Raw genomic sequence first — 25,892 nt, forward strand, 5'->3', positions numbered from 1 at the left:
AACGCTTGCTAAACTCTGCAGGCATCATTATTTTTGCCTTGCAGCAACGCGAAGCAACACATATGCCCTGTACACACAGTCTGACATTCCAACGACAAAATCCACGCGGTCGCACAAAGTTGTTGGGAAATCCGATCGTTCAGAAGGCAGTGACGCACAACACATACATCGTAATTTATGCTGAGCATGCGTGGCACTTTGTCCATCTGAATTGTCTACAGACGATCGGAATTTAAATGGTCGATTTTTGTAGTCTGAAAATTTTAGATCCTGTTCTCAAACCTTGTGTGTTGGAAATTCCAACGGAAAAAAGTCAGATGGAGCCCACACACGATCGGATTTTCCGATAAGAATGATCATGTTCAGAAATACAAATCTGTTAACATGTAAAACAGCTCCAATAAAATCAGGATCCGGTCAGAAATAAAAATCTGTCGCCAGATAAACCAACTTCCATATATCATAGCTCCCAACTGTCCCTGATTTCAAGGGACTGTCCCTGATTTCAAGGGACTGTCCCTGATTTGGAACAATGTCCATCTGTCCCTCTTTCCACCTCATTTGTCCCTCATTTTGGTCTGATCTATATAGTTGTATATAAAATGCACTTTTATAAATCAAAAAGTGTTTTCCAGCACTAAACCTTTCATCTGATTTCTAAATTGCTGCATTTGTAAATTTCAAATGCCAATATAAAGGAATAGTAGTTGTTAAAGAAAGCACTTGTCCCTGATTTGGAGCAATGTCCCTCTGTCCCTCATTCCTTTTCAATTGTCCCTCATTTTAGACTGATCTATATAGTTGTATATAAAATATAAATGATAAAATATATATAAAATATAAAATGGTAGTGGTAAAAAAAACACTTGTGGGTTTAACCAATCTTTTGTACAGTTCTCCTTTAAGGGGGTGTGGCAAGGGGTGTGTCCAATGCCTGTATACTTTTGCTGATAGGTGTCCCTCATTCCCATCTCAAAAAGTTGGGATGTATGATATATACAGTATGTTTATTGTTTGTAGCTGTTTGCCTGAAGTTCAGTTTTAATGTGGCCCGCATGTGGAGGATTTTCGAGCAAGCGTGTCATCTTATGGAAATCATGAGTCTGAATCCAAAAATAATACCATAAAAAAAAATAATAGCTTTAATTAAATTCTCAAACATATGAGTCAGGAAAGAACGTGACTAGACAAGCTTGTGAACAAGGAGAATTTGTTTAAAAATAAAATGCATGGTGATAATAGATAAGAGTACATGAGTACATTGCTGTCATTGTCTAGGCAAAAACCACACCAGGGTAAAAATTATTTACAGTAAACCGACTTAATGCTTCGTAACCTTAAGGCATGTCAAAAGCAGGAACAGTATCACGCAAGCTTTGTTTCCTACATCATATAATTCAGCACAGTAACACAAAGCACCCAATCAGAACCCAACTGTGATGATAGTTGAGCCGAACGTACCTGGGGTCGGTTCGGGGTGAGTTTACCGAACTCTTTTGAAGTTCCGGTGCCAAATCTCAACCCCATAAAAGTAGCACAGTAAGAAAAGGTAACCAATCAGAACTAAGCTTTGATTGGATTTGCGCCGAATGTACCTGGGTTTGGTTTGGGGTGGGTTCGTTAAACTTAACTGAAGTTGGAGGGCCAAAGCTGAACCCAATGGAAGTAATGCAAGTAACACAAACTAAACAACCAGAGCCCAACTTTGACTAGATTTGAGCCGAAGAAGGTATTTTCTTATAGCAAACTAAAATGGGACTGGACGCTGTGTTCCTAGCCTGATGATCATTATCTTCTGTTATTCCCTGGACTGTGAAATTAAATAGGCCGGTTAGTTGCGGACATTTTAATTGGATCTGTCTCAATGTTTTCAATACTCATATCAAATCACAAAAAATAATCAAAGCAATTGCTGCCATTTTTCAATTTCAAATGACTTTTTCCTTTGTTGGAAACAAAAACATAGCTATGGAAGAGATAGGAAAATGGACTAAATGAGTAAGGGGTACTAGACAGCGAAATCTGAGACCCCCTTATTTTATAAGGGGGTCCATATTCAAATAAGCCCTTCTGCTCACAGACCAACCACAACCACCAGCCAGGGTTACATAGTTAGTCAGGTTGAAAAAAATCCATCTAGTTCAAGCATAAAGAGCTGTGGGGACAAGGTGCTTTGCAAGGGGGGGTAAACACTTGTTCCCTTCCTTTCATGGTCAGCGAGGGTGCAATATTGGATAAGGGTCTAGTATGGCTTTTGGAGGGGGGTGCTTTTTTTTCTTGGGGTTCCTTCTTAAAATCCACAACAAAAAACATTTTATTTTCTTTGTAAATGTTGTTTTTTTCTGCAGCAGTTTGTATACACCACACAGACATGCCACTTCATAGACATTTCAGGAAGCCCTATTTTTTCAGTTCTCATTTTCAAGACCTTACCTGTGAGTATCTTAAATGGAAGAGTGATTTCCTCCCATTATCTAGCCTAGTTTTCCCCTATCTTTAGGTGCAATATTAGAATATATTGGTTTATTCATGTCTTTTTGTTGATGCATTTTCCCCTGAGGAAGTGGAGAGAATTCACGAAATGCGTTGGGCTTTTTTTGTATGCATCATGTTCCCACAGATGGTTCAATGTATTAATTTTCATCCAGATTTTTTTCTTACTATTTTGTTTTTTCAATTGACCTATGGTGGTGGGGACAATTGTTCTTTACCACACAATGCAATGTGCTTTGTTGCTATGGTTTCTTTCTTTACGTATATATATATATATGGTCTGTAACCTGTTGTTGATATGTCTATATAGCATGTATGTACCAATTTGATTATGCTATGCTATCTACTGTTCAGGACAACAAATAAATGTTATTGTAGACTTCTGGGAAAATTGATGAGCCAATCACACAAGCAGGAAAATGTTTCTGGGGGTGGTCAGTACACACAGTGGCTGCATATTGAAAAGGAAAGGTAATTTTTAATAAAATTCAATTACAATATGGTTCGTTTTTGCAATTATAAGTGCTATTTTATTTTTTCTTTATTTGCTATTTTTTATTTCCCCATGAAAGTGGAGTTACCCTTTAAAGTTCCAACTTTTCTCTTTTGTAGACTTCATAGACATGTTAAGGGCTAAATCTAAAAACAAATGCAATATCGCAGCTTATTAGTCTTTAGATGTGTCCTAGGGTTAAAGTGTTCACTTACTGCATTGTAGCTATAGAGAACAGCGTTGTCAACCTAAATTGTTATGCCAAATGCACTACAAACACCTCTCCTTTTCCTTATCTCCAATACACAGAGGGGAGCTGATTTATTGCTTGTATTATAGTATATCGTGTAGAGAAACTACCTGAAATTGAGAAATGTTTTCTTCTTGCAACAACAGCCAAGGCTACAACTTCAAATCCATCTTGAGCAGTTCTTCCAAGTGACATTAGCCATCAGTCCTATGAGTTTATTCTTGCATTGGAACTCCACATCCATTCCTACATATACTATGTACACTAACTTAGGTGATGTAAGCGTATTGGTGCGGGCCAACAATTATTTTTCTTGACTACGTTTCTGTAAAATAACTTCCCAGTAAAAAAAATCGTGACCACACACAGAAGCTACACTTCAGTGCACATATGCCTAGCAGTTACAAGCAGGGGCATTAGCAATTGCCATAGCCCATGAAGCTCCTATGAGGTCTGGGGGTGGGTGGGGGGTGAAAAGAGACCCCATTAGGGAGGCTTTTGAGACACATTAAATGGTGAAATCTTATTAATAGAGGAGCTGATTTCAGACACACAAAATGATTCATCAGGAATGTTGCTAGTCACAGATTCAATTTGGGCAGTATGGAGCATTTGTTTAGCTGTGTAGAGTTATTGCCCTCAGAATGTCTGCTACAGTATATGTCAGTGGTCACCAAACTGTGGCCTGGGGGCTGGATGCAGCCCTTTGCTCACCTTTATCAACCTCCAACTGACACCAATGATGGGGCACTATTCTTTCCACTAACACCATTGGCAGGGTGCCATTTCTCTCACTGATAGCAACAATGGGGCACTATTCCTTCCACTAAAACCAATGATGGGGCATTGTCCACGCCAACTGACACCAGGGCATTTTCTACTCTGACTGGCCACAGTCTGGCCCATCTAAAGCCTGTGGGACAATAAACTGGCTCCTTATTTAGAAAATTTGAAAACATTTGGCCTATACTCTTAGGTGGAGAAAGGGCCTAGATATTATACTAAGGCCATGATTTTCTGATATGCTAAAATTTACTGGAAAAAGTATAGTTAAAATTGAATTACCTGCACTGCTGCCCTCACTAAAAATCTAAAATTCACAACACTGGCCCCTAATAGTGTACTGACTATGTTGGCATTTCTCCATCTGCCTGTTCTTGATTTAGTAGGCAGAAAATGTAATTCGAGTACTTCACCAATGGTCATAGATTCCAAAAAGATTTGAATTACTTTATAATGACTTGCTGCTAGATAAAACAACCAATGTGTTTTGGCAGCCCAAGCACTACCCCTTCATCCGGGCTTTAACAGGTGTTTTGGACTGCCTCTGAACTATTTATCAGTAGAAAAAAAGTTTAGTTTAGTTGAATGAGATGTTTTTGGACACTACAGCCACCACTGGTATATTGGCTACCTACAGGCTCTATACAGGGCTCCCCTTTGTGTCCCTTGGCTTATGAAAGCTGCCTAACCAGAGCAGATTTGACTTCAGCTATATTGGACACCAATAAAGATCTAGTGCCTCATAGTCATATCATCTTGATTTATGAATACTGTCATAGTTGGTTATGCCAGGTGCTGCAGAACGAGGTTGCCAGTGGGCTCCAGCAAAATTTTGTTATAGGACCCAGTAGTTACACCTATGGTTACAAGTACGGAGGCTCTAGAACAATACTTTTCTTTCAAGATATGACTGTTTTTGCAGCCAATGAGAACTTTATAGATACACATAATTCTTAGTGATGCTCTTCATTTCCCATGAAAAGCATGTTATTCTTGAAAATCTGAGTAGAGGTATGTTCTGAGTACCTAATCAAAGTCATAAGAAGTGAAAAAAATAAAAATAAAGTTAACAGGGAGATGATTTTTCTTCTTGTTTTTCGGATGAATTATTGGGCTGGCTGCTACTGTCCTGAACATTTTTGCAGCACAAAACAGCTTTGAGTGTCTCTTTAAAATTTTTGGATAGAAATCCATAAAGGACAGGGTAGACACAACTTTTCAAGTAAGGTATGAGGCTAATAATGTAGTAAGACCCTTCATTTATTCCCAGATCGTCAACAGTGGCCGACATCATTTCCAAGACATGTGTTGGAACCCAGAAGACAAAATAGACAAGCGTCAGAACTGAAATCAGGATGATGTTCTCTTTGATGGCTCCAGAACTTGATTTGGTTGCCTCTTGATTTCGGAACCGAACACCCGTTAGGATAAGAAAGATGCAGATCAACAACACGGGGAGCACAAAATCCAGTGCAAGCCTGTAAGATATGAAGGTCAAGTTCCAGAAGGCAAGAGGCTCTGGCCAAATAATCTGACAGTTGTAAGTCTCATTCAGGTCAGCAAAAATAAAAAGAGGGATCCCAAGCAACAAGCAGACAATCCATACAATGATGCTGATCACCACTGCTACTTTGGGTCCAAGTCTGTTTTTCAAAAACTCCGGGAAATATTGCTGAATGAAGACATCAATAGACATGATGGTCAGAAAGTAGACATTCGTAAATGGAATTAATGCTATTAAAGTCCAGAAGAGTCTGCACATAAATTGTCCCAAGGGCCAGTAAGTACTGGCGATTTCCGAGGCAAAGAGCAGAAGGCATAACATGTGGAAGATATCACTTAAAGCAAGACTGAACACATATATGTTGGTAGGTGTCCACATCTTTCGAAAACGCAGAATCACATAAAGGACCAAGGTATTCGCTACTAGGCCAAAGACAGAGACAAAAATGTAATAGATGAACGATAGAGACTGCTCTCTGGAGACATCAGTTTCATTAAAATAAAAAATCTCTTCGAAGCTTATATTGTCATCTGGAATAATTTCGGTGGTATAGTCCATCTTTTCTTTCTAAAGAAGAACAAAAAAAAAAAATTACATTATTTTCCATAACTGAAGCATTTTATAGCCAAATTACAATAAATAAATATTCAGTTTTGGGTAGAGTGGGAAAGCATTAAAAGACCTGTTAGGTTTTAAACTGTCTCACAAGCTAAACTTTTCTTTTATATGATTAACCCACACACCTATATCTTTTTTCTGCTGTCTGTGTTATGTTTGGGAGAGTTCCATTTACTTCCTGTACTGGTGACATAACAGGAAGTAAGAAGAAATCTCTCCAAAGCGAGAGAAAATCTTTTAGAGAGTCGTTAACAGAACAAGCGTCACCATTGGAAAGATTTGAAAGAAAGTTTTGGATTTCAAAAGCACTTTCTGACCTGATAACAAAGGCCACCAGACAAACAGTGAAGATTAATCTAACCAGCAGGTAAAAAGACAGCAAAAATAGCCCTACAACAAAAATGCTTTAGCTATCTTTCAGGTTCTAAAGGTTTTCTGTGTTTCCAATTAAGTTACATTCCTTCAAATTCTAACTCTCTGACACCGGTCAAATAGGTCAACAGAAGGTAAGGTAACTCTACCCCATGGAAACATGCTGATAGTAATACCATCCTTAGTATGTAAGGAGGAAAATGCCAAAATTAGCATGTATAAAGTCCAGATGTCCAGATTTACAGTTTCTCACAAAAGTGAGTACACCCCTCACATTTTTGTAAATATTTTATTATATCTTTTCATGTGACAACACTGAAGAAATTACGTCCTGCAAGCGTACCGCCCCAGTGTGAAAACCCGTGGAGGCGCCTTGTAGGCACTATTTTAAGCGCTATATCTCCTGTAAAGCGCCTCAGTGTGAAAGTAGCCTTTAACAGCCTCTGGAGTGATCATACTAATTACCCTTCAGAATCGCCCAGCTGTCCTGATGAAAGGATATCTAAACCACTGAAACCCCTAAAACGCATTAGCTTTGTTAAATCAAGATCTTAAAAGTTCTACTTTTGGCGCTTTACTCCTTGTATACACAGTCCCCTACTTGAGCAAAGAGCCGACCTTCACCCACAACTTCTGCGAGAGATACCTATGGAGAATCATGTCTTATTTTTTCCCCTTAAAAATAACAAACATGTTCTACTTACCTGCCCTGTGCAGTGGATTTGTACAGAGCAGCCCGGATCCTCCTCCTCTCGGGTCCCTCTTTGGTGCTCCTGGCCCCTCCCTGCTATTGAGTGCCCCCACAGCAAGCAGCTTGCTTTGGGGCACCCGAGCCGAGTCACAGATCCCTGTGTCCATTCTGACATGAAGACACAGCCCGGCCCCATCCCCTTTCTCTCCTTATTGGCTGGCTGGCTTTGACAGCAGCAGGAGCCGATGGTGCCATGCTGCTTTCTAAGCCAATGAGGAGGGGTGTCCCAGCCAGCCGACTGTCTCATGCAACATCCGGTGTGCTTATATTTACCATTTCAGGTGACATTCAGGTCTGAATTTCTCCCTGAGTTTGCACCTGAAATGGACCCAAAAAGGCACAGAACCCTTTTGGAATCTGCAGTGCAGCTGCCCCGGACATGGGTGAGCCAGCTCCAATGAGAGCCAATCACACTCACATGTCATGCGAATTAGAAGCAGTGAAAATTTCGGTGAAGATTCGCACATATGTGAACACAGTTTCAAGATTTAGCTTTAGATTTAAAGCTTTAAATAACTGTCAGATTATCATAAAAAGGGCAACCTAAAATAAATGTAAATTAGGAAAGAGAGGGAGAGGCCCAGGCGCTACCTGTCGTAGCTAAATAAAATATGTATATAAACCATATGTGTGTGAGCAAAGTAGTGCCTCCAGCAACAGGGAGAGAAGGGAAGAGAAACTTCCAGGTAAGTAATAGTTATATCACCACACACAGGAGATCACAGTAAAAGGTCTTATAGAGAATGTCTCTTATAGAGTTATATCCAGAGCGGGCTGCACAGAGGTACTAGGGACAGGTGACTCTCACGGAAAAAGCAAATTGTGCCCAAATTGTACGTAAATGTATAACCGGTGAGTAAATAATAAATATAAGAATTCCAGAGAGAAAAAGGTAAAGATTTACAATACTGACTAAGCGGTGTATAAGTACAGTCTAAGTACCACTATAGGAGGTCATAGATGTATATAAATACCAGAATGTAGCTGTACTCGATATACCATAAGTGCTATAAATGTATATGATAAATATGCAAAAAAAAATAAAAAATTATATATGTGCAAACAATTATATATCTGTGCAACGAATATAAGCATGTACAACAAATAATGTATATTATGTGCAAAAATAGCAAACAGTGTCCAATGTTGTGCAAAAAATGCAAAAATTGTGCAAAAAGAGGTGTGCAGAAAAAATGCAACGGTTATGCCGAGTTCATAATTTAGTCAAAGGAACATCCTACACGGACAATGGATACAGTCCTTGTGAAAAACAAAAACAAAAAACAAAAAACATAAACCCGGAAAAAAACAAAAGAGCCAAAAAATATATATTATTATATGGGACCTGGACCGAATCCAGGAGCAATATCAGAGAACAAGACCATAGCAAAGAACAAAAAATAGAAATAAATAAATAACAGAAATGCAGTCCAAATAAAATTTCAAAATCTTCCAATGGTTGCAGATAAAGGTGACTGGTGCTCAAACATGAAAAAATTCAGGTGACTTCCGTGCTCGCCCCCTCAGGTCCCCCCTCACCAAAACTCTATGCCCACACAGGGCGATCAGGCATTCTATATTGCACGATGCAGGATCTGGTTGTTCCACGAGTAGGCACGTCCGAAGGGGGCACATCCAGCGAAAAACCCACTTTCCAGCTATATCACCTTCCTTGGTGTGTGGACTAATTTATACTCAATAAGTAGTGCTGTACCAGGGGATCCTCAGAAAAATGAAAAGGGTCTCATAGTGAAGTATCTTCAGACTTTCAAAAAATTACAAAAATACGTTCAAAAAATTGTAAACTTTATTACACCAGCAGAGATAAAAAAAAAAAAAAATATATATATATATATATATATATATATCTATATATATATATGACAAAAATATAATAAAAATCTTATTAAAAAAGGCAGTAACAAAACAGAAAAAAGAAGAAAACAAAAAATATTTAGTACAATGTCCCAGGAGTCACAGTCCCAAACAGGTGACTCAAAACATAAAAAGTCTATTTAATAGAAAAGGTTGTTTGTTATCATAGACCAGGGCAGGAGCATTTGACACCCCTCTATATGGCCAGTATGACCGAAGGAGCCCTTGAGTGAGATATCCCCAGGGCCCTTTTTTTTTTTTTTTTTGCATATTTCTCATATACATTTATAGCACTTATGGTATATCGAGTACAGCTACATTCTGGTATTTATATATATCTATGACCTCCTATAGTGGTACTTAGACTGTACTTATACACAGCTTAGTCAGTATTGTAAATCTTTACCTTTTTCTCTCTGGAATTCTTATATTTATTATTTACTCACCGGTTATACATTTACGTACAATTTGGGCACAATTTGCTTTTTCCGTGAGAGTCACCTGTCCCTAGTACCTCTGTGCAGCCCGCTCTGGATATAACTCTATAAGAGACATTCTCTATAAGACCTTTTACTGTGATCTCCTGTGTGTGGTGATATAACTATTACATACCTGGAATTTTCTCTTCCCTTCTCTCCCTGTTGCTGGAGGCTCTACTTTGCTCACACACATATGGTTTATATACATATTTTATTTAGCTACGACAGGTAGCGCCTGGGCCTCTCCCTCTCTTTCCTAATTTTCTTTTTGTTACATCTCACACTCCTTCGGGTCTGTGAGACATAGGGGCGGCGACACCTTTTTTTCGATAACTGTAGTGTCTGGTTTACTTATACATACCATCTAGCGCGGCTGTGGCCCTTTGAGACCGCTCTTATATAGTTTCTTAAAATAAATGTAAAGCTTTTTCTTTTTAAATTGAAGTAGAAATTAACGATCTTAGCATCACAAACTAAAATTGCTATCTCATTCATTTTTAATATTCAAAGCAAAGTTCCCAATCCATCCATGTCTCCATGTTTTATTTTTGTTGAGAGATCACTTTGAGACACGCACCTAAAGCGATCTTGAGTAAGGGCATTTACTTCCTCAATCCATCTGCTCTTAGCTCAGGCGTGCAGTTGGGGGGGGGGGGGGTTTAAGTGCTAAGCTGAGAAAGCCTCTCCTCCCCTTTTTCATAGGGAAGGAAAGCAAAACCCCATGAAAACTCCTGGGTTGTATGACATCATTTTGGGAAAGCCCCTCCTCCCCTTTTTCAGATGGAAGGAAAGCAAAACCTCATGAAGACTCCTGGGTTGCATGACATCATTTTTGCCTAGGCCAGAAAGCAACTGAACAAATAAAAAAAAAAAATAATAAAAAAAAGAAGTAAATCTAATGAACCTACACACTTCTTTCTATTTACTAATGCTAGTAGGATAAGGATTAAAAAATGTTAATGTTGATTGAGAGAGTTCAGTTCCGCTTTAACATGACACCCACCCCTTCCTTGTTGTATCCAAAATAAAAAAAATCGGGCTTTATATATATTTTAATTCTGGCGATATGCCCATTTCCTTATACTTTCAAAAGCTATTCATCATGTCCCAGGGCAAATATGCACATTTTACTTTAACCTATGAGAGGTCTATAGACAAGTCTGGCAGAATTGTGTTATCGCTTTTTATTCTTTATCCTTTAAGCATATATTTTTGAGGAAAATTATTTACAATGTGAAAAAAATAAATACTTTTTTTTTTATTATAACTGAACAAATTATAATTTACAAAGCGAAAAAAATAACTATTTCTTTTCAAGTGAATAAACAAACCATCATTGTTAAAACCCGTAACCAGATCTAAGAAGCTTGAAAATGATAGATTGCCTCAGTTTTATGGTGGTAACATTTCCAGAACAAGAAAATGGAGTGGAAAGTCTTTACAAATAGCAGGCACATTTTTGCAGACAGGGTTGTGCTGGGTTATCAACACCTTGGAAAAAAAGTTAGAAAAATATTTGAAGAAATGTCCCAGGGAACATTTATAAATGGCTGGAATTGAGGTTTCCCATAAAAGTGGCAGAATAACCAGGGACCTTCTATAGGCAAAGCTGTCATCCTCTTTTTTTTTAGATGGGCCAGTAATTTGGTGAATGGAGACAAAGACAAAGGGTATGGGTAGGAGGCAATTCTGCACTTAAAATGTGTGTTTGGGCAAAACTTATTTTTAAGTTTTGGATAGAGTAGGGAATGTCTGGATTCCTGTATTTTTTTGTTGCTTTATGTTTCTCCGCTGAAGTGATTTGCCCTTCTTTTTGTCCTGACCACAGAAAACCAAAATGTAATAGTTGTTTCCAAGTTGTTTCCAATAGGGACATGTATTCCAGTAAAAACTTGGGGTATTTCCCTAATGCCCCCTACACACAATCGGACTTTCTGCCAACAAAACCATGGATTTTTGTTTGAAGGATGTTGGCTCAAGCTTGTCTTGCATACACACGGTCACACAAATATTGGCCAACAATCAGGAACATGGGAACATACAAGACGTAAGGTGAGCCGAGAAAAAGGAAGTTCAATAGCCAGTGCGGCTCCTACTGCTTGATTCCGAGCATGCGTGGGCTTTTGTGCGTCAGACTTGTGTACACACGATCGGAAATTCCGACAGTGAAGTTTTGTTGGTGGAAAATTTGAGAACCTGCTAGCCAACATTTGTTGGCAGAAAGTCCAACAAAAAATATTCAATGGAGCATACACACAGTCGGACTTTCAGCCAACAAGCGCACATTCCAACATTTGTTGACGGAAAATCCGATTGTGTGTACACGGCATAAGTGTATAGAAGCTTCCTCTCACTTTCTGCTGTGTCTTCAAGACTGGAGTGAAGTGAAATCTCTCAAATGGAATACAGATAAAAAATAAACTGATAGGGGTCTTAACCCTTCCTAACTCTATCAAAAAAAGGTTTGCATACATAAATGCTTTATATATGAAAGATGACTGGACAAGTTCCACAGGTCCCCTTTCACAATTTATTTAAAAGTAACCTGATTTCCGAAGTGATGGGTTTTCTTGATCATCCATTCTCCCTCCCACAGATACTTTCCTTCCTCACCTCAGTTAAATTCTGTGTAAGCTCCATGATGGAGTTCACACAAGGCTAATGACTTGACTATTGGCCACTCAGGTTCTAGGCACTGCCTAGCTGGTGGAAGGGGAGAAGGTCACATGCTCCCTCTTACCTGAAAGAACCGTGAACATCCAAGGGCTCCAGTAGGTGAATGGAGCTGAAGAGAATACATATATCCAAATTGTTCGTAGTATAGTGCAATAAAAAAAAAAAATCGGAATCTTCAAAAAATTAACAGTGTCTCAGTCTTCATTGTGAAAACTATTCTACATGCACCATCACCAAAAAAAGAATACTCAAATTTGTGTACAAGATACATATCACTCAAGAATATAACAGTCAAATAGCACTTTTGCAATCATATACAGGATCCAGAATCCCCATCTCTAAATATATTCCTTGGTAAAAGGTGGTGCTCCCTCCTGTAGAATGGCATCAGCGGTCTCACTTCCCAGTCAAGGATCCATGCATGCAGGTAGGTACCAGCAGTGACACTTACACTTAACAGATCTGTGACGAAATGCGTAGGGAGGAGCCTTTTGTGACGTCATCCCGCTTTACCGGAAATAGATTGAACGTAACAAGTTTCCACATGTTTGTTCTTTTAAGTGTAAGTGCGTTTTTAATGCTTTTTAATACAAGTTAATTGGATTTCAGAATATGTGGAGCTTGTGATCCTCTCTTAACCAGTATTTACCTACATGCATGGATCCTTGACTGGGAGGTGAGACCACTGATGCCATTCCCCAGGAGGGAGGACCACCTTTTATTGAGGGGGATATTTGGAGATTGGGATTGTGGATCCTGTGTATCTCCAAACTTTCCAAACAAAGGACCAGTTTACAGTCCTTCAGGCTTTAAGGGGGCCAGACTCTGACCAATGGGAGTAGAAGACGCATTAGTGGGCGTAACCAATGACCTATGATTCGTTTTAGATTAGGGCCCCATGATTTGTGTATGTGGTTGGAGTGGTGCCCCAAGGGCCAGATAAAAGTGAGAAAGGGGCTGTATCCAGCCCACAGGCTGGATTTTCATGAGAGTCATATGTATCTGGTAAGCAGATTTGAGTGATTTTTCTGGCTATATGGATGTGGAATGGTATTTACACCGAAGACTAAGATACTGTGTATTTTGAAGATTCAGATTCTTCTTTTTATTACACTAAATTACAGACTGGATATTTTTAAACTTTTTTCTTTTCATTTTTTGGTAGTTTTCTAGCGCAGCAGTTCATTTATACACATTGTTTGCTTTGAAAAATATCCCATGGTTTGCTAGCAGCTAATATTGTTATTGTTCTCACAAGTTCGGTTGCCCACTGTGTATATATAGGTGGACGGAGCTGCAGGTGAGGGAGGCAAGGTAAATATTAGTGGTTAAAATGATAGGACTACCAAGGGAACTCATAATTATGCCCTACATTGGCAAAGTGACTAGTGTACTAAGAGATTCACCCCAGAAATCTGACTGAATCAGATTGCAGATCCGAATGCAAAAGAATACCTTCAGGATGAATTTTATTGGATCTATTCATGACTAGCTAGGAACTGGGGAGAAAACACTGTGGGTATTTCAAAATTCTGCTCATTGATAAAGGCTTAATTTATTTCACAATTTTCATTTTCATTTGCAGCACATTCATTTTTGAGACAATTATTACTATGCCTTTGTATCAATGCCATACTTCATATGATTAGGTGTCAGATAAGCCTCTTCCTCTTCATTCATAGGAGTTCACAGGTTTTGTAGTAGGTTTGATAAGATGAGATAAGATGAGGACTCTGAGCTCAGGTGATGTCCCAGTTTAGAACAATGACATTCCTGGTTTGCATGGACACCAGGAAGCAGATGACTAGATAGTGACAATGGGTTGCCTTATTGAGCGGCTCATGTTACAGTTTGTTCCTGTTCTTAATCCAAATGCCTGATCAATAGCACTATACAGAAACCATACATGGGAAAATATAAAACAGTGCTTGGAGAGGCAGTAAGCTGAAATGCAAGTTAGGATCCTGCTGGTATGGGAATACGGGAGCTGAGGCAATCGGAGAGTCAGATGTTACATGAAGTCTGATAGTTACTGGCCAGTCTTACACACAGGCTTCCATCTTCTGTGCAAGCTGTAAGTAAGATCATGCAGTCAACAGGCACCATCTATCAGACTTTACATGACCTCTGACTCCTAAAACTTCAGTATTATTAAAAAGGGGGCATTTTAATTTTTCCAATCTTCTGTTCAGACCACAATCCCTCCTTAACCACACCTAAGTAACCATGCGACAACAAGTTGGAGTTAAATGGCTGTAACAGCCTTTTATTTACAAACTGTAGAAGTTAACAAATGAATAACATGTTAAACACAGTTTAAAAAATGGAGTCACAAGGTCCTAGTGGGCATCAAAGAAGAGAGTACCTGCATCCAACATAAATAGGCCTCTAGCCACAACAACACCGACAGAGACCACACATGCAGATGCAACCATAACAACTACTGGGAGCCGTACCTCAGATAGGTGCACACATGTATTGTGCAGGGACCTAACTAACCTACAAGGACCTTGTACTCCACTAGCCACCATGACTCAACCACACCAACCCCAGAAGAATTCATCAAAAGAACAAGCTAAGGTATCAGGAACAAAAGGGGGGAAGGGGACAGGACATTTTCCCCAACTCATCTCTCTTCTGACTGAGGCCATCCTGAGACCTCCTGATTAACCACCCCTCACAGCTTTGCCCATTCCTGCTAGTAAGTCTCTGTAACTATATCTTCTTTTAAACTCAGAAAACCCATCCTAGACTCAAGCCCCTTTTACATAAACATGTGCAATTTTTTTCGCAACTAATCGTAATTTGGACAAATTTTGCATCTTTTGGACATTCGGATGTATCCGAATGTCGGAAGAAAAGAAAACGAATTTCAAAGAATACAAAAGAGGTTATAGCAAAAATAACAAATTAATTTGACATGATTCATTCAAGCATTAAAGTGGTTGTATACCCACTTTTTAAACTTTTACCTACAGGAAAGCCTATAATAAGGCTTACCTGTAGGTAAAAAAAATATCTCCTAAACCTGTACGGTTTAGGAGATATTCCCCTCGGTATGCGCCGCTGACTGCAGCGGCGCATGCGCACAAGGGGGTTCTCTCCGTGAAAATCCGGCAGCGCTCGTCCGGCCGGATTTAAATCTCCCGCGCGCATGCGCGGGAGTGACGATATCGCGGCTCCGGCCACTCACAGCGCCGGAGCCGCGATACCCGGAAGAGACGCCGAGGGAGCATGTCGGCTCCCTCGGCGTGGATCGGGCGAGATGTCGGGGCCTCGTTCTAAGGTAAGTATTTCATAATGAGCTAGTATGCGGTGCATACTAGCTCATTATGCCTTTTGCTTTGCAGGTTTAAAAAAAATAAAAAATAAATTGCGGGTTTACTACCGCTTTAAAGGTTTAATGAAACAAAAGGTCAACTCTGAGTAAATCTTAGTGACGGTTCACACAGAGGCAACCTGTCAGGCGACCTACAAGTCACGCTCCATGCAGTGCAATTGAACTGTTCTAATAGGAGCGACTCAAGACACTCTGACTTAGAAAAGGGTTCCTGTACTACTTTGGGGGCAACTTTGGAGAGGCTTACATTGACTTCTATACAGAAATCGTTATGCAAGCCATGCTGAAGTTGCAATGTATGGGGCGGCTTCAGTGTCGGATGACTTTGAAGCCGCCCCTGTGTGAACTGGTGCTTACAATTCAATCAGCTGATTCATTTTGCACTGGAGGTTGGATTACTGGCAAAATGCATTCCTGAGAACTATCTGAGAAACGTGTTGTATTGTATTTGAGCAGAGGAGAAAAGATATTGTCATTGTGTGTGTTAATGGATCCAACAAACAAACGACTTTCCAAACTACAAATCATTATCACAAATACATATATAGTGCATACATAAATATCGAATTGAATTGATATACATACAAAATGAAATCGATTCCGTATAATGAATATCGACAGGAATTATCTGAAAACAAATTAACATAACATAATGAATATAACACAACGAAATGATGTATTTTCCGAATGAAAAACGAAACAAAACTAAACTAAATTTTCCATTGTGGACAAGTCCACTTTTAACCTGTCATGCTGGCGCTTCATCCATTTATTTTTTTCTCTTTACTCTGGACATAATTTTTTTTATATTACTCAGAGACTGAATATTTACATTCCCATGTAAACTCAGTAGTAACTGGCACTCTGGTGGCACTTTAATCCTGATCAGATCCTTTGGTGGTGAGCATAGGTCCACCACCCCTCAGCTTCAGTTCTTGGTTACTAGTCAGTGAAACTGCCCTTTATTCCTTTACACCAATACTGATTTTAATGAAAAGGAGGTAGGAGGGAAGGTTGGAGGCAGGAACTGGTTAAGATCGGACTAAAACAGAGCCTTGGCCATCAGGATTCTCAGTGCTCTACATGATCTGCAAGTGCTCATGAAGGCACCTCCAGGTGCTTGCTTTTTATACGTGGTGACAATTTAGCTTAGATTAAATGGAACTTCTGATTTGCCCAGGCAAAGCATACTGAAATTGTTTTGCCATGAAATTGTTGGTGGTTCTCATATTACCCTGCCCTTCATGTCCCAAAAGTTATATTCCTCTGCCAGCAGCAAAGAGTAGAAGTTCTTTGCAACTTAGAGGGTATGATAATTTTTCCCCCATGTGGCAACAATGGGTGCTTGAGTGGATAGCCATCAAGGACCACTGATGCCATGACATGGGAAGAAGAAAAGAGTCATTTGATTCTCAAAACCAGAAATACTGGATATTTTTGTTCCTGGTGACTGAATGGAGGAACAAGGTAGTGAAAAGGAGGTTAGTATAAGAAGATGTTGAGCCCTCCAATGAAGTGAATGTATTGCTTTGCCCTGCATGAGCAAAGCACAGACTCTTTTTAAAACTAATGCCGGCCATACACGGTTCGAATTTCAAAAGAATTTTCTTTCGAAAATCGTATCTAAGAATTTTCGCACCATTAGTAGGCTGCAGCAACAGCCGATTTTCGTGCGGAAATAAAATTTGAGGAATCGGACATGGAAATTTTTTGAAAAACAAACGATTTTCTAATCAATGATGGGAGAATCATGCGAGAAATGTAATAAGAAAAGAAAATGTACGGAGATAAAAGAAAATTTACAGAGAGAAAAGAAGATTCCTGGCCAAGAAAATTCTTTTCTGTAGCAACATGAGGTGAAATTGAAGGCTTGGTCGGCCGAATTTCAAAAATCAATGGTGGCGCCATCGGATCACAAAAAAAAAATGAATTTTCTGATTTTGAAAAGAATATTTGTTCGAAATTCGACCGTGTATGGCCTGCATAAGCTGTTGCTGCAATTATAAATAACAAGCAAAGCCACCTGAAGAATCTTCGACTGCTGAGCAAAGGTGCATGAAGAATCTTCACATCCAATACACTTCCGATGTGCTGGATGTCTGCATCCCCTGCCACAATATATAGTCTCTCCTTCTGGCCCCCATGGCACTACAGAACACAATAGTAACGTGGAGACTGCCAGAAGAAACCATAGAATGCAGTGGAGGACACTGTTAAGAAAGCTGAAATTCATTGAGTAGGTGCCAAGACAGGCAAGTACAGTATAATGTATTGTCTTTTACAGGTGCTTTGAAGCCCCAGGTTAACCTTTAGAGCAGTTTTAATAAATTTTACCCAAAAAGAAAAACTTGAAATATATTTCATGTCTCAGGGAACCCCTACTAAAACCAATTCATGGGAGGTCAGTAGACAAATTGTCCCTTACATTGGTGGCAAGTAGGAAAAATGCTCCCCTTACAGTGGTGGTCAGAATGCCACCCTTGCAGACAGCTAAACTGATCATTGGTGTCATGTTTCTGGCTTTGCCAAGTGGTGTTGGTTTCGGAACTATACAAACACCATTAAATGGAAGGTGAATCAGCCACTGCTCAAGGAACCCCTAGCAACCTTTGGAGGAACCATTGTTGAGAATGATTGCTTTGGAGCACTCTTCACACGTAATGCACTGTATTTCCATTTCACGTTTGATCTTCTCAAACACGTCACCTTTTTATCTCTTTGTTAGGAATCTTCATTTTGCAGAGCCTTTTGGCAGTGAGATTTCCTCACGGTATTTTGTCTCTCCTCATCCTCCTACAGTTCCATAATAGAGGTGTCTCCCTTTTCGATGCAATTGTTTATTTTACATTATGAGGAACTCATTGTGGGAATATAGCACCATTATTTGGTCTTGCAGAGGCTTTGGTGATTGAGCAGACATCCTGCTTTGGATATCTCAGCGATGAGGTCCCTGAGAGATGAAACAAATCATCATCATGTAATTCAGCTTGCAAGCAAACACCGATCTGCAATGTTTGGTCGGAGATGACCTTTAAAGTACTGTAAATCGATTGTAGTTGATGGGGGAATCACATGGAGGAAAGTTCATGAAAGAGTCAATTTTCTTTTTAAAACTGTCACTAATGAAGGAATTTCATTCTGGCTTTATGAGCCCTCCTCTGACCAGGAAAATGACTTCAGGGCAGGCTGCTAGTCAGTGTCAGTAGATTCCCTTTGACGGGTATAAAACAGAAGCCGATTATTCTGTCTGTGGTATGCAAGAAAGTATTGTATTAACTCAGCTGGTCTGTCTCCAGTTACATCCTTTGGAGGAGAATTCTATCGAAGGAGAAAAAATCTTAGGTCTACCGTGGAATAAAAAAAATTAAAAAAACATCCTGTAAAGCAAAGGCATAATGAGCTAGTTAGCATAGCATACTAGCTCATTATGAATAACTTACCTGAGAACGAAGCCCCCGAAGCAGTCCTGTCTTCCTCTTCACCGCTGCCATGGATCCCGGAGCGACTTCCGGGTCTGGCTGCTCCAGCGCTGTGATTCGCCGGAGCCGTGATGATGTCACTCCCGCCCATGCGCACGGGAGCCGACACTCGCGGCATATCGCCGCGATCTGCGGCCTGCCCAGTGCGCCTGTGCGCCGCTGTCTATGGCGCATTCGCCGTAGACAGCAGTAGCTGTCTTTGGGTAAATATCTCCTAAACCGTATAGGTTTAGGAGATATTTCTTGGACCTACAGGTAAGCCTTAATCTGTAGGTCTTACCTGTAGGTCAAAGTGGTTTGTAAGGGTTTACAATCACTTTCAGTAATAAAAATTGGTAGCAGATAGAGTTTTCTGTATTCTGTTTATGGGCAGACTGGTTGTACCAAAGTCACTCTATCAATCAACTTCAATGCAACCAGCCTGTCAAGTTTTTTTATGTGATCTCTGCCGCAGCAGTGATCATTGCATTCTGATGGTGGGGAAACCTACGAATGTTAGATTACAATAATGCAGCGGGAGGCATTCCCCCATGAACAATAACTGTGTTGATGAGGGAATCCAGCAATTTTCTTTCTTTTAACCTGTGGTTGAAGGGAAGAGAACTGCATAATCTATAGCCAGCTTTAGGCAGCCTCTTCTGTGACAAAAACTATTTCACGTCCTACTAAACATGATTTTTAAATTGGTCGATGACTGACGCATGTGCAGTGCAGGATGCTGTAAATAAGAGCAAGGGGCTGAGACTACATAACTAAGTGAGCTTGTGCACAGCGCAGTTTGGGCATGTGCAAAGTTGGCCATACACTGTGCAGACTTCAGACGGTTCCTTATAAAGTAGTTGAAATTCGCTTAGTGGGTGGCCCTGAAAATAATCAAAGGATCTGGGTGGACGACAGTGCAGTCAAAGTACAATAGCCCTGAGGGCAAATCACCCATCCGCGTTGTTATAGCATGGATGGAGAAATCTGCTAATTATTTTAGTTCAGCCCATAGACTAAACAAACAATATTGACTAGATAATGGCCAGCTTAAGATGCTGGGACAAAGATCTAGGTTCTATGTAAGGTCTATTTCAGATGGGCAGGAGGGGCAGTAAAAAGGGGCGGGTGAGCTGTGTTTTTACCCGATTCCTTCCATCCTCCAAGCTGTAAAATAATATAAAGAAATCTATGTTCACATGTCATATTTGCTGAATTTTTAAATCGGTGTTCAGAATTTGACAATAAATTCATTAGGGAGAGAGAGCCCGGCCACCGCACACCTTGCCCAGCCCAAGTAGTTAGCAGGTGAAAGCAGCTTCAGCTCAATTCATCCAGGCCACGTCCCCAACATGTTTCGCCCAATCCCCAGGACTTAATCATGGAGAACGGGGCAAAACATGTTGGAGACGTGGCCTGGATGAATCGAGCTGAAGCTGCTTTTACCTGCTAATTACTTGAACCAGACAAGGTGTTCAGCGGCCAAGGCTATCTCTTCCTATTTCTACAGTGTGCTTTGGATCTGCACAGACCTCTCCTCAGCCTGCACCCTTGCTGATCAGTGGCATTCAACTTATCAGACTTTATAGCCTGAGTGGGGATCGTGGGTCACAGTAAATTCAATAGGGCCACACTGCAGCGTGATGGTGCAGCTTTACAGAGTTAAATCGAGCAGTGGGAGGGTGATAAAAAAAAATAAGAGGTCGCCACAAATCTGAAAGCCCTAATTCACATTGGATGCACTGGAATTGTGTCATCAGTGACAGACCAATGGTTGAAAACAGATGACCCCGGACTTGGCAGCAGTGTCAGCCTTTCATCCGGTCTGGATGAAATTGTAGGTTCTTTCCAACAAAATGAGTTAACTCTCTAAAAATTGAGATCATAGACCTCGTATCGCTGGAAGAGGGCACACTATCAGAAGCATACATGCACAACATGGCAAAAACTCTGGGGATACAACTATAATAACATAAAAATGTACATACTAAAGTAAAAACTACTAAAACAATACACAGTCAGTCTAATTAAAAAATGGATTTTGAGTTATTTAGATCTGCAGTCATTTATAGAACCCGAACTTCTATCATCGGGAACTGAGAACAGTCAAGTGATTGTTAACTAGCATTTATGAATTGATTTGCTTTGAAAGTTGATCTAATGTCACAAAACTGAGGTCTAAACAATCAATTCACAGATTGATTTTTTCTATGCTTAGAACACAATTATATAAATCAAAAAAGGCACTCTTAAAAGGATCACTAAAGGCATTTTTTTTTCTTTTTTAAATAACAAACATGTTATACTTCCCTCCACTGTGCAGCTCGTTTTGCACAGAGTGGCCCCGAACCTGCTCTTCTGGGGTCCCTTGGCAGCTGTCTCAGCTCCTCCCTTTAAGGACTCCACAACTTCATGCGAGCTCCCTCGCATGATGTGGAGTGCTTGCGGGCATGCTCCTGTGATACAGCTGGTGGCTATACAGTGAGCCCGCTCACTGTATTACTCGGCCTGCCCCCCTGGCGTGCCGCGTCATTGAGTGTGATTGACAGCAGTGTGAGCCAATGGCTGTGCTGCTTTCAATCTTTCCATTCTAGCCAATCAACGACCAGTGTGAGCGGCGAAGAGGATGTATTAAGGTGAAAAAACTTTTACCTTTACAACCCCTTTAAGCTGGCCATTCAACAATCTTTTTTTTGTTCAGCCAGTGGGTTGAACAAAATAAAATGGCTGTGTGGATGGATAAACACTGAGCTCTGACAGTGGGGAGACATACTGATCAGTGTTGCCAACTATAGTCGGAGGCGTTGATTGTTTGGGAAAAACCAACTTCTAGATGAACTTCTGTACAACCAGCCTGCCCATACATGGATAGAACTTCGATCCATGAATGGCTGTCTTCACGCTGACCTCACACTAGTAGAATTTTGTTGAAAATGTTTTGTTTATTCAATTTTCTAATGGTTAGTGGGGTCAAATCGACAATCATTTTCAACTGTGGTGGTGAAAAAAATTTGAAGGAACATGATCGAAAATTTTTCTCGAAGAACAAAATTCTGACTTCTGGCAGTATTCCATCGCACCCAATCAGATCTCAAAAGGTCACCTTTTCAGAGCAGTGCCAAGAACAGACAAGTGCTGGTTGGCTACACTAGACTTCTGCCTGATATTACCTATTTTTCTTTTATCCCAAAATAATAGGGAACCATGTTACCATTTTCAACATGGTTGGTTTATCCTCATTATCTGAGATTTCAGTGATTTGTTCCAGGTATCTGAAGATTTATTGTGCAGGTTACTGGATTTATATGAGTTCAGTGATACTGTGGAGTATCGGAGAGGGGATTTAAGAACCAAGTTGTGGTCTTGTAATTACCCCTATCATATATCACGACGTCTGCTTTGCACTCATCTTTTGGCAAAGACAATGAGGTTGATTTACTAAAGGAAAACAGACTTTGCAAAGTTGCTCGAAAGCTTAGTAAATGAGCAGGCGCTCTACTGACTTCCATCATCCAATCATGTGCAAGCAAAAATGCTGCTTTTTTTTATTTTCCATGCACGTGATTGGGTACTCTGTGCAAAGTGAAGCCTTACTTCATATACTAAGCTCTGGAGCAACTGCAAAGTGAACAGTCTATTGGCCTTTAGTAAATCAACCCCAAAAAAATCTTACCTGTGGTGTGCAAATGACAAAAAGGTGTTGAAGTTCTTATATATCATTTGGAAAAATATTCGTAATAATAATTGTTTTTAATTGTTTTAAAATTGTCTTAATTCAATAAAGTTAATTACTTCTTAAAGTGTAAATTATAACAATAAATTAATAGTATTTGTATTGTAAATTGTTTGCGCAATATAAATCCTGTAGAAAAGTTATAACAATAATAATAAATATTCTAATAAATAATAAGAATAATAATAAATATTATAATAAATATTCAAGGATTAATAATAATAAAGAATCATTTTGATCTAATATACCATTGAAATTGTTTTGTTATATCTGTACAAAAAAGTGCAAATAAAAAAAAAATATATATATATAAATCGCTTTTCATCCAGCCAGAAATCTTGTCTGCCTCTAGGCTGTTACCAGTTAGCATTGTTCCCTGCTATCTCCAAGGACTACAAAACATATCTCCTGTTATGGAGAAGAGAGCGAGGTGTACTGTAGTCCCACCGTTTTATGTAGTCCTAGCACACCCCCTATCCTTGGGTGACAATGCTGCTCAGTATGGTTGTCAACCTAGGACAAGAAGTGTGTTAATGTCATGATTGCTGGTTAAAATAAAAGGGAAAAAAGTGTGAAAAAAACAAGAAAAAAAACGAATGCAGCCACCATATCTAAAGGCCAGTAAGCTACAATACAATAAAAAATACAAATCATTTTTTGTTCTTGTTTTGTACTTTGATTATTGTTGTAATCAGTCATTCATGGGTTTATAGAATGTATGATACAATTGAACCCTGCTTTTCAGGGAACGATTAGAAAATACCTAAGGTATTAGAAAACATCCAATCTATCTTCTGAATGTAACTTTCCCCCGAATCCAAGAAACTCAGCTACCACTGAAAATTCCCAGAAATATAGATATTTTTCAATTTATACAGTATATCTTCCCTCTCGTTTTAAGTCTATCTATCTATCTATCTATCTATCTATCTATCTATCTATCTATCTATCTATCTATCTATCTATCCAAATCCTACCATTATTTTTTAAATAGCTTACAATCCATTTAGTGTTGCCCTTTTAAAAAAAAAAAAGTTTGCACCCCCTCTACTGAAACAATCCAAGTAGGTAAGGATGACTTACATGACCCAGAAGCCTCCAATGAACTGAAGAAGTGGTGTCCAATGGTGAAGGACCTTGCGCCTAGGATAATAGGATTGGTATCAGTCAGTAGAGAGAAGTACAAGGCTCCTGTGCCTCTTCTTCAGTGTTCAGGCAATCCCAGCCTCTTCATTCATATCTTGGAGACTTTCCTGGAAATAGTCTTCCCACGGCAGGGATTGCCCCTCCTCAGCTAGAAGTCAGGGGTCTGGGAGGGGTTGTAGGAAGGAGGGTTCATTGGAGTGAAGTTTTGTCAGGGTCTGATTGTTAAAGCCCCTGGAGTGAAAGCAATAGCATTAACCCTATCAGTGTCACTGTGTCTGCGGCAGGTAATGGAGAAGGAAGATTGGGAGATAAAATAACTTTCTAGGAGACTGGCTGTTTCAAGATGAAAATTTGTTTTACACAGATTTTTTCCCTAGAATTTTTGTAAGCCATTTTTTGTTACCTGAATGATTTTTTTTCACGTCTGTTTTTTTTTCCACTGCATATTAATTAAACAATTGTGTACATGCGATTTTCTTAAAGTGTTACTAAACCCAGGAACCTGCATTCACTATACCTGATCTCCCACAGAACACGGAAATGCAATTATATTAGTACATATAAACTGCTAAATACCTTTTCTCAGCAGCAGTATATCAGACATCCCAACCTGTAAAAACTAATTTCAGGGAGGTGGCGCTTCACCTTTACAATATTTTTTCGCAGTGTTCCTGGGGTAGGGGGTGGGGGGTATGTGGCAGTGGACGGTGTCAGTAGTTTTTGGCAGTGGACATCGATGATAGGGCAGGGTCTAAACAGAACCCTAACATCTCCCCATTGAGATAGACATAGGGACTGAGGACACAGATTCCCCAGTCCCTTTCTCAGCACTAAAGATGAATGAACAGGAGACAGAGGCTCCTGTTCATTCATAAACTGAGCAGAGTAAACACAATTTACTCTGCTCAGTAATCACAGGACACAGGAGTGATCTGTCTCACTGTGTCCTATTACTAGTTCCCCCAATATCTGGCAGGAGAGGAGAGGAGGGGAGCTGGCCGTGGGGGGCGAGGGGGAGAAAGAGAACACAGGCGCCGGAGGAGAACACGGGGGGCCGGAGAAGGACATTTAGGGGTCCGGAGGAGATCACGGGGGCTGAGAAGCATGAAGGGGCAGAAGGAGAACACGGGGGGCGGAGAAGCATGGAGGGGGCGGAAAAGGACATGGAGGGGGCCGGAGGAGAACACAGGGGCGGAGAAGCATGGAGGGGCAGAAGGAGAACACGGGGGGCGGAGAAGGACATGGAGGGGGCCGTAGAAGAACACGGAGCGGAGAAGCATGGAGGGGGCCAGAGGAGAACACGGGGGGCGGAGAAGGACATGGAGGGGGCCGTAGAAGAACACGGAGCGGAGAAGCATGGAGGGGGCCAGAGGAGAACACGGGGGGGAGGCGGAGAAGGACATGGAGGGGAAGGAGGAGAACACTGGGGCAAAGAAGGACATGGAGGGGGCAGGAGGAGAACATGGGGGGAGGAGCGCACAGAGCAGCTGGGAATGATCGGTGTGGCTGGAGGAACAGCTGTAAACACCGATCCCCCTGTATAGCTGTTTAGCTGACAGCCACAGCCGGGAGAGAATGAGAAGCGACTATCAGCTAAAAATCATACAAAAGGAGATCGGTGTTCGCAGCTGTTCCCCGATGGACCAAACATTCCCCGGCGTTTACGTGGTGCTTGAGGGTGTGCGGGACCCGCACCTCGTTGGAGACTTGAGATGTCTGGTATATAGCAGTCTTGCAACTTCTATCAGTGTCCCGCAAAGCACTGGTTAGTTAAAGCTTGTATGAGGAGTTTTCATTGTCCTTTGACTGTCCTATGAGGCTGCATAGCCCCTGATTTTCTGTTTGGACAGTGCTGATTGGCTCTGTGCTGATCACATGCACCCTCCGAAAAAAAAACAACAACTCTCTAGCAATACACACC

At 40.4% G+C, this 25,892-nt stretch overlaps 1 protein-coding gene across 1 annotated transcript; it reads right to left on the minus strand.

Moving 5' to 3' along the window:
* Positions 1 to 1,119: 1,119 nt before the first annotated feature.
* On the minus strand, positions 1,120 to 24,087 carry LOC143924900 (somatostatin receptor type 5-like). Its single transcript, XM_077449408.1, has 2 exons — positions 23,909 to 24,087; positions 1,120 to 6,090 (listed from the first exon to the last, which is right to left on the minus strand). The coding sequence occupies exon 2, from the start codon at positions 6,079 to 6,081 to the stop codon at positions 5,086 to 5,088; it is 996 nt and encodes a 331-aa protein (XP_077305534.1). The 5' UTR covers positions 6,082 to 6,090; positions 23,909 to 24,087; the 3' UTR covers positions 1,120 to 5,085.
* Positions 24,088 to 25,892: the final 1,805 nt, after the last annotated feature.

Source organism: Lithobates pipiens, unplaced genomic scaffold (assembly GCF_037356315.1).
Source record: "Lithobates pipiens isolate NorthernLeopardFrog02 unplaced genomic scaffold, aLitPip1_a1.2 Scaffold_22, whole genome shotgun sequence".
Lineage (NCBI taxonomy): Eukaryota > Metazoa > Chordata > Amphibia > Anura > Ranidae > Lithobates > Lithobates pipiens.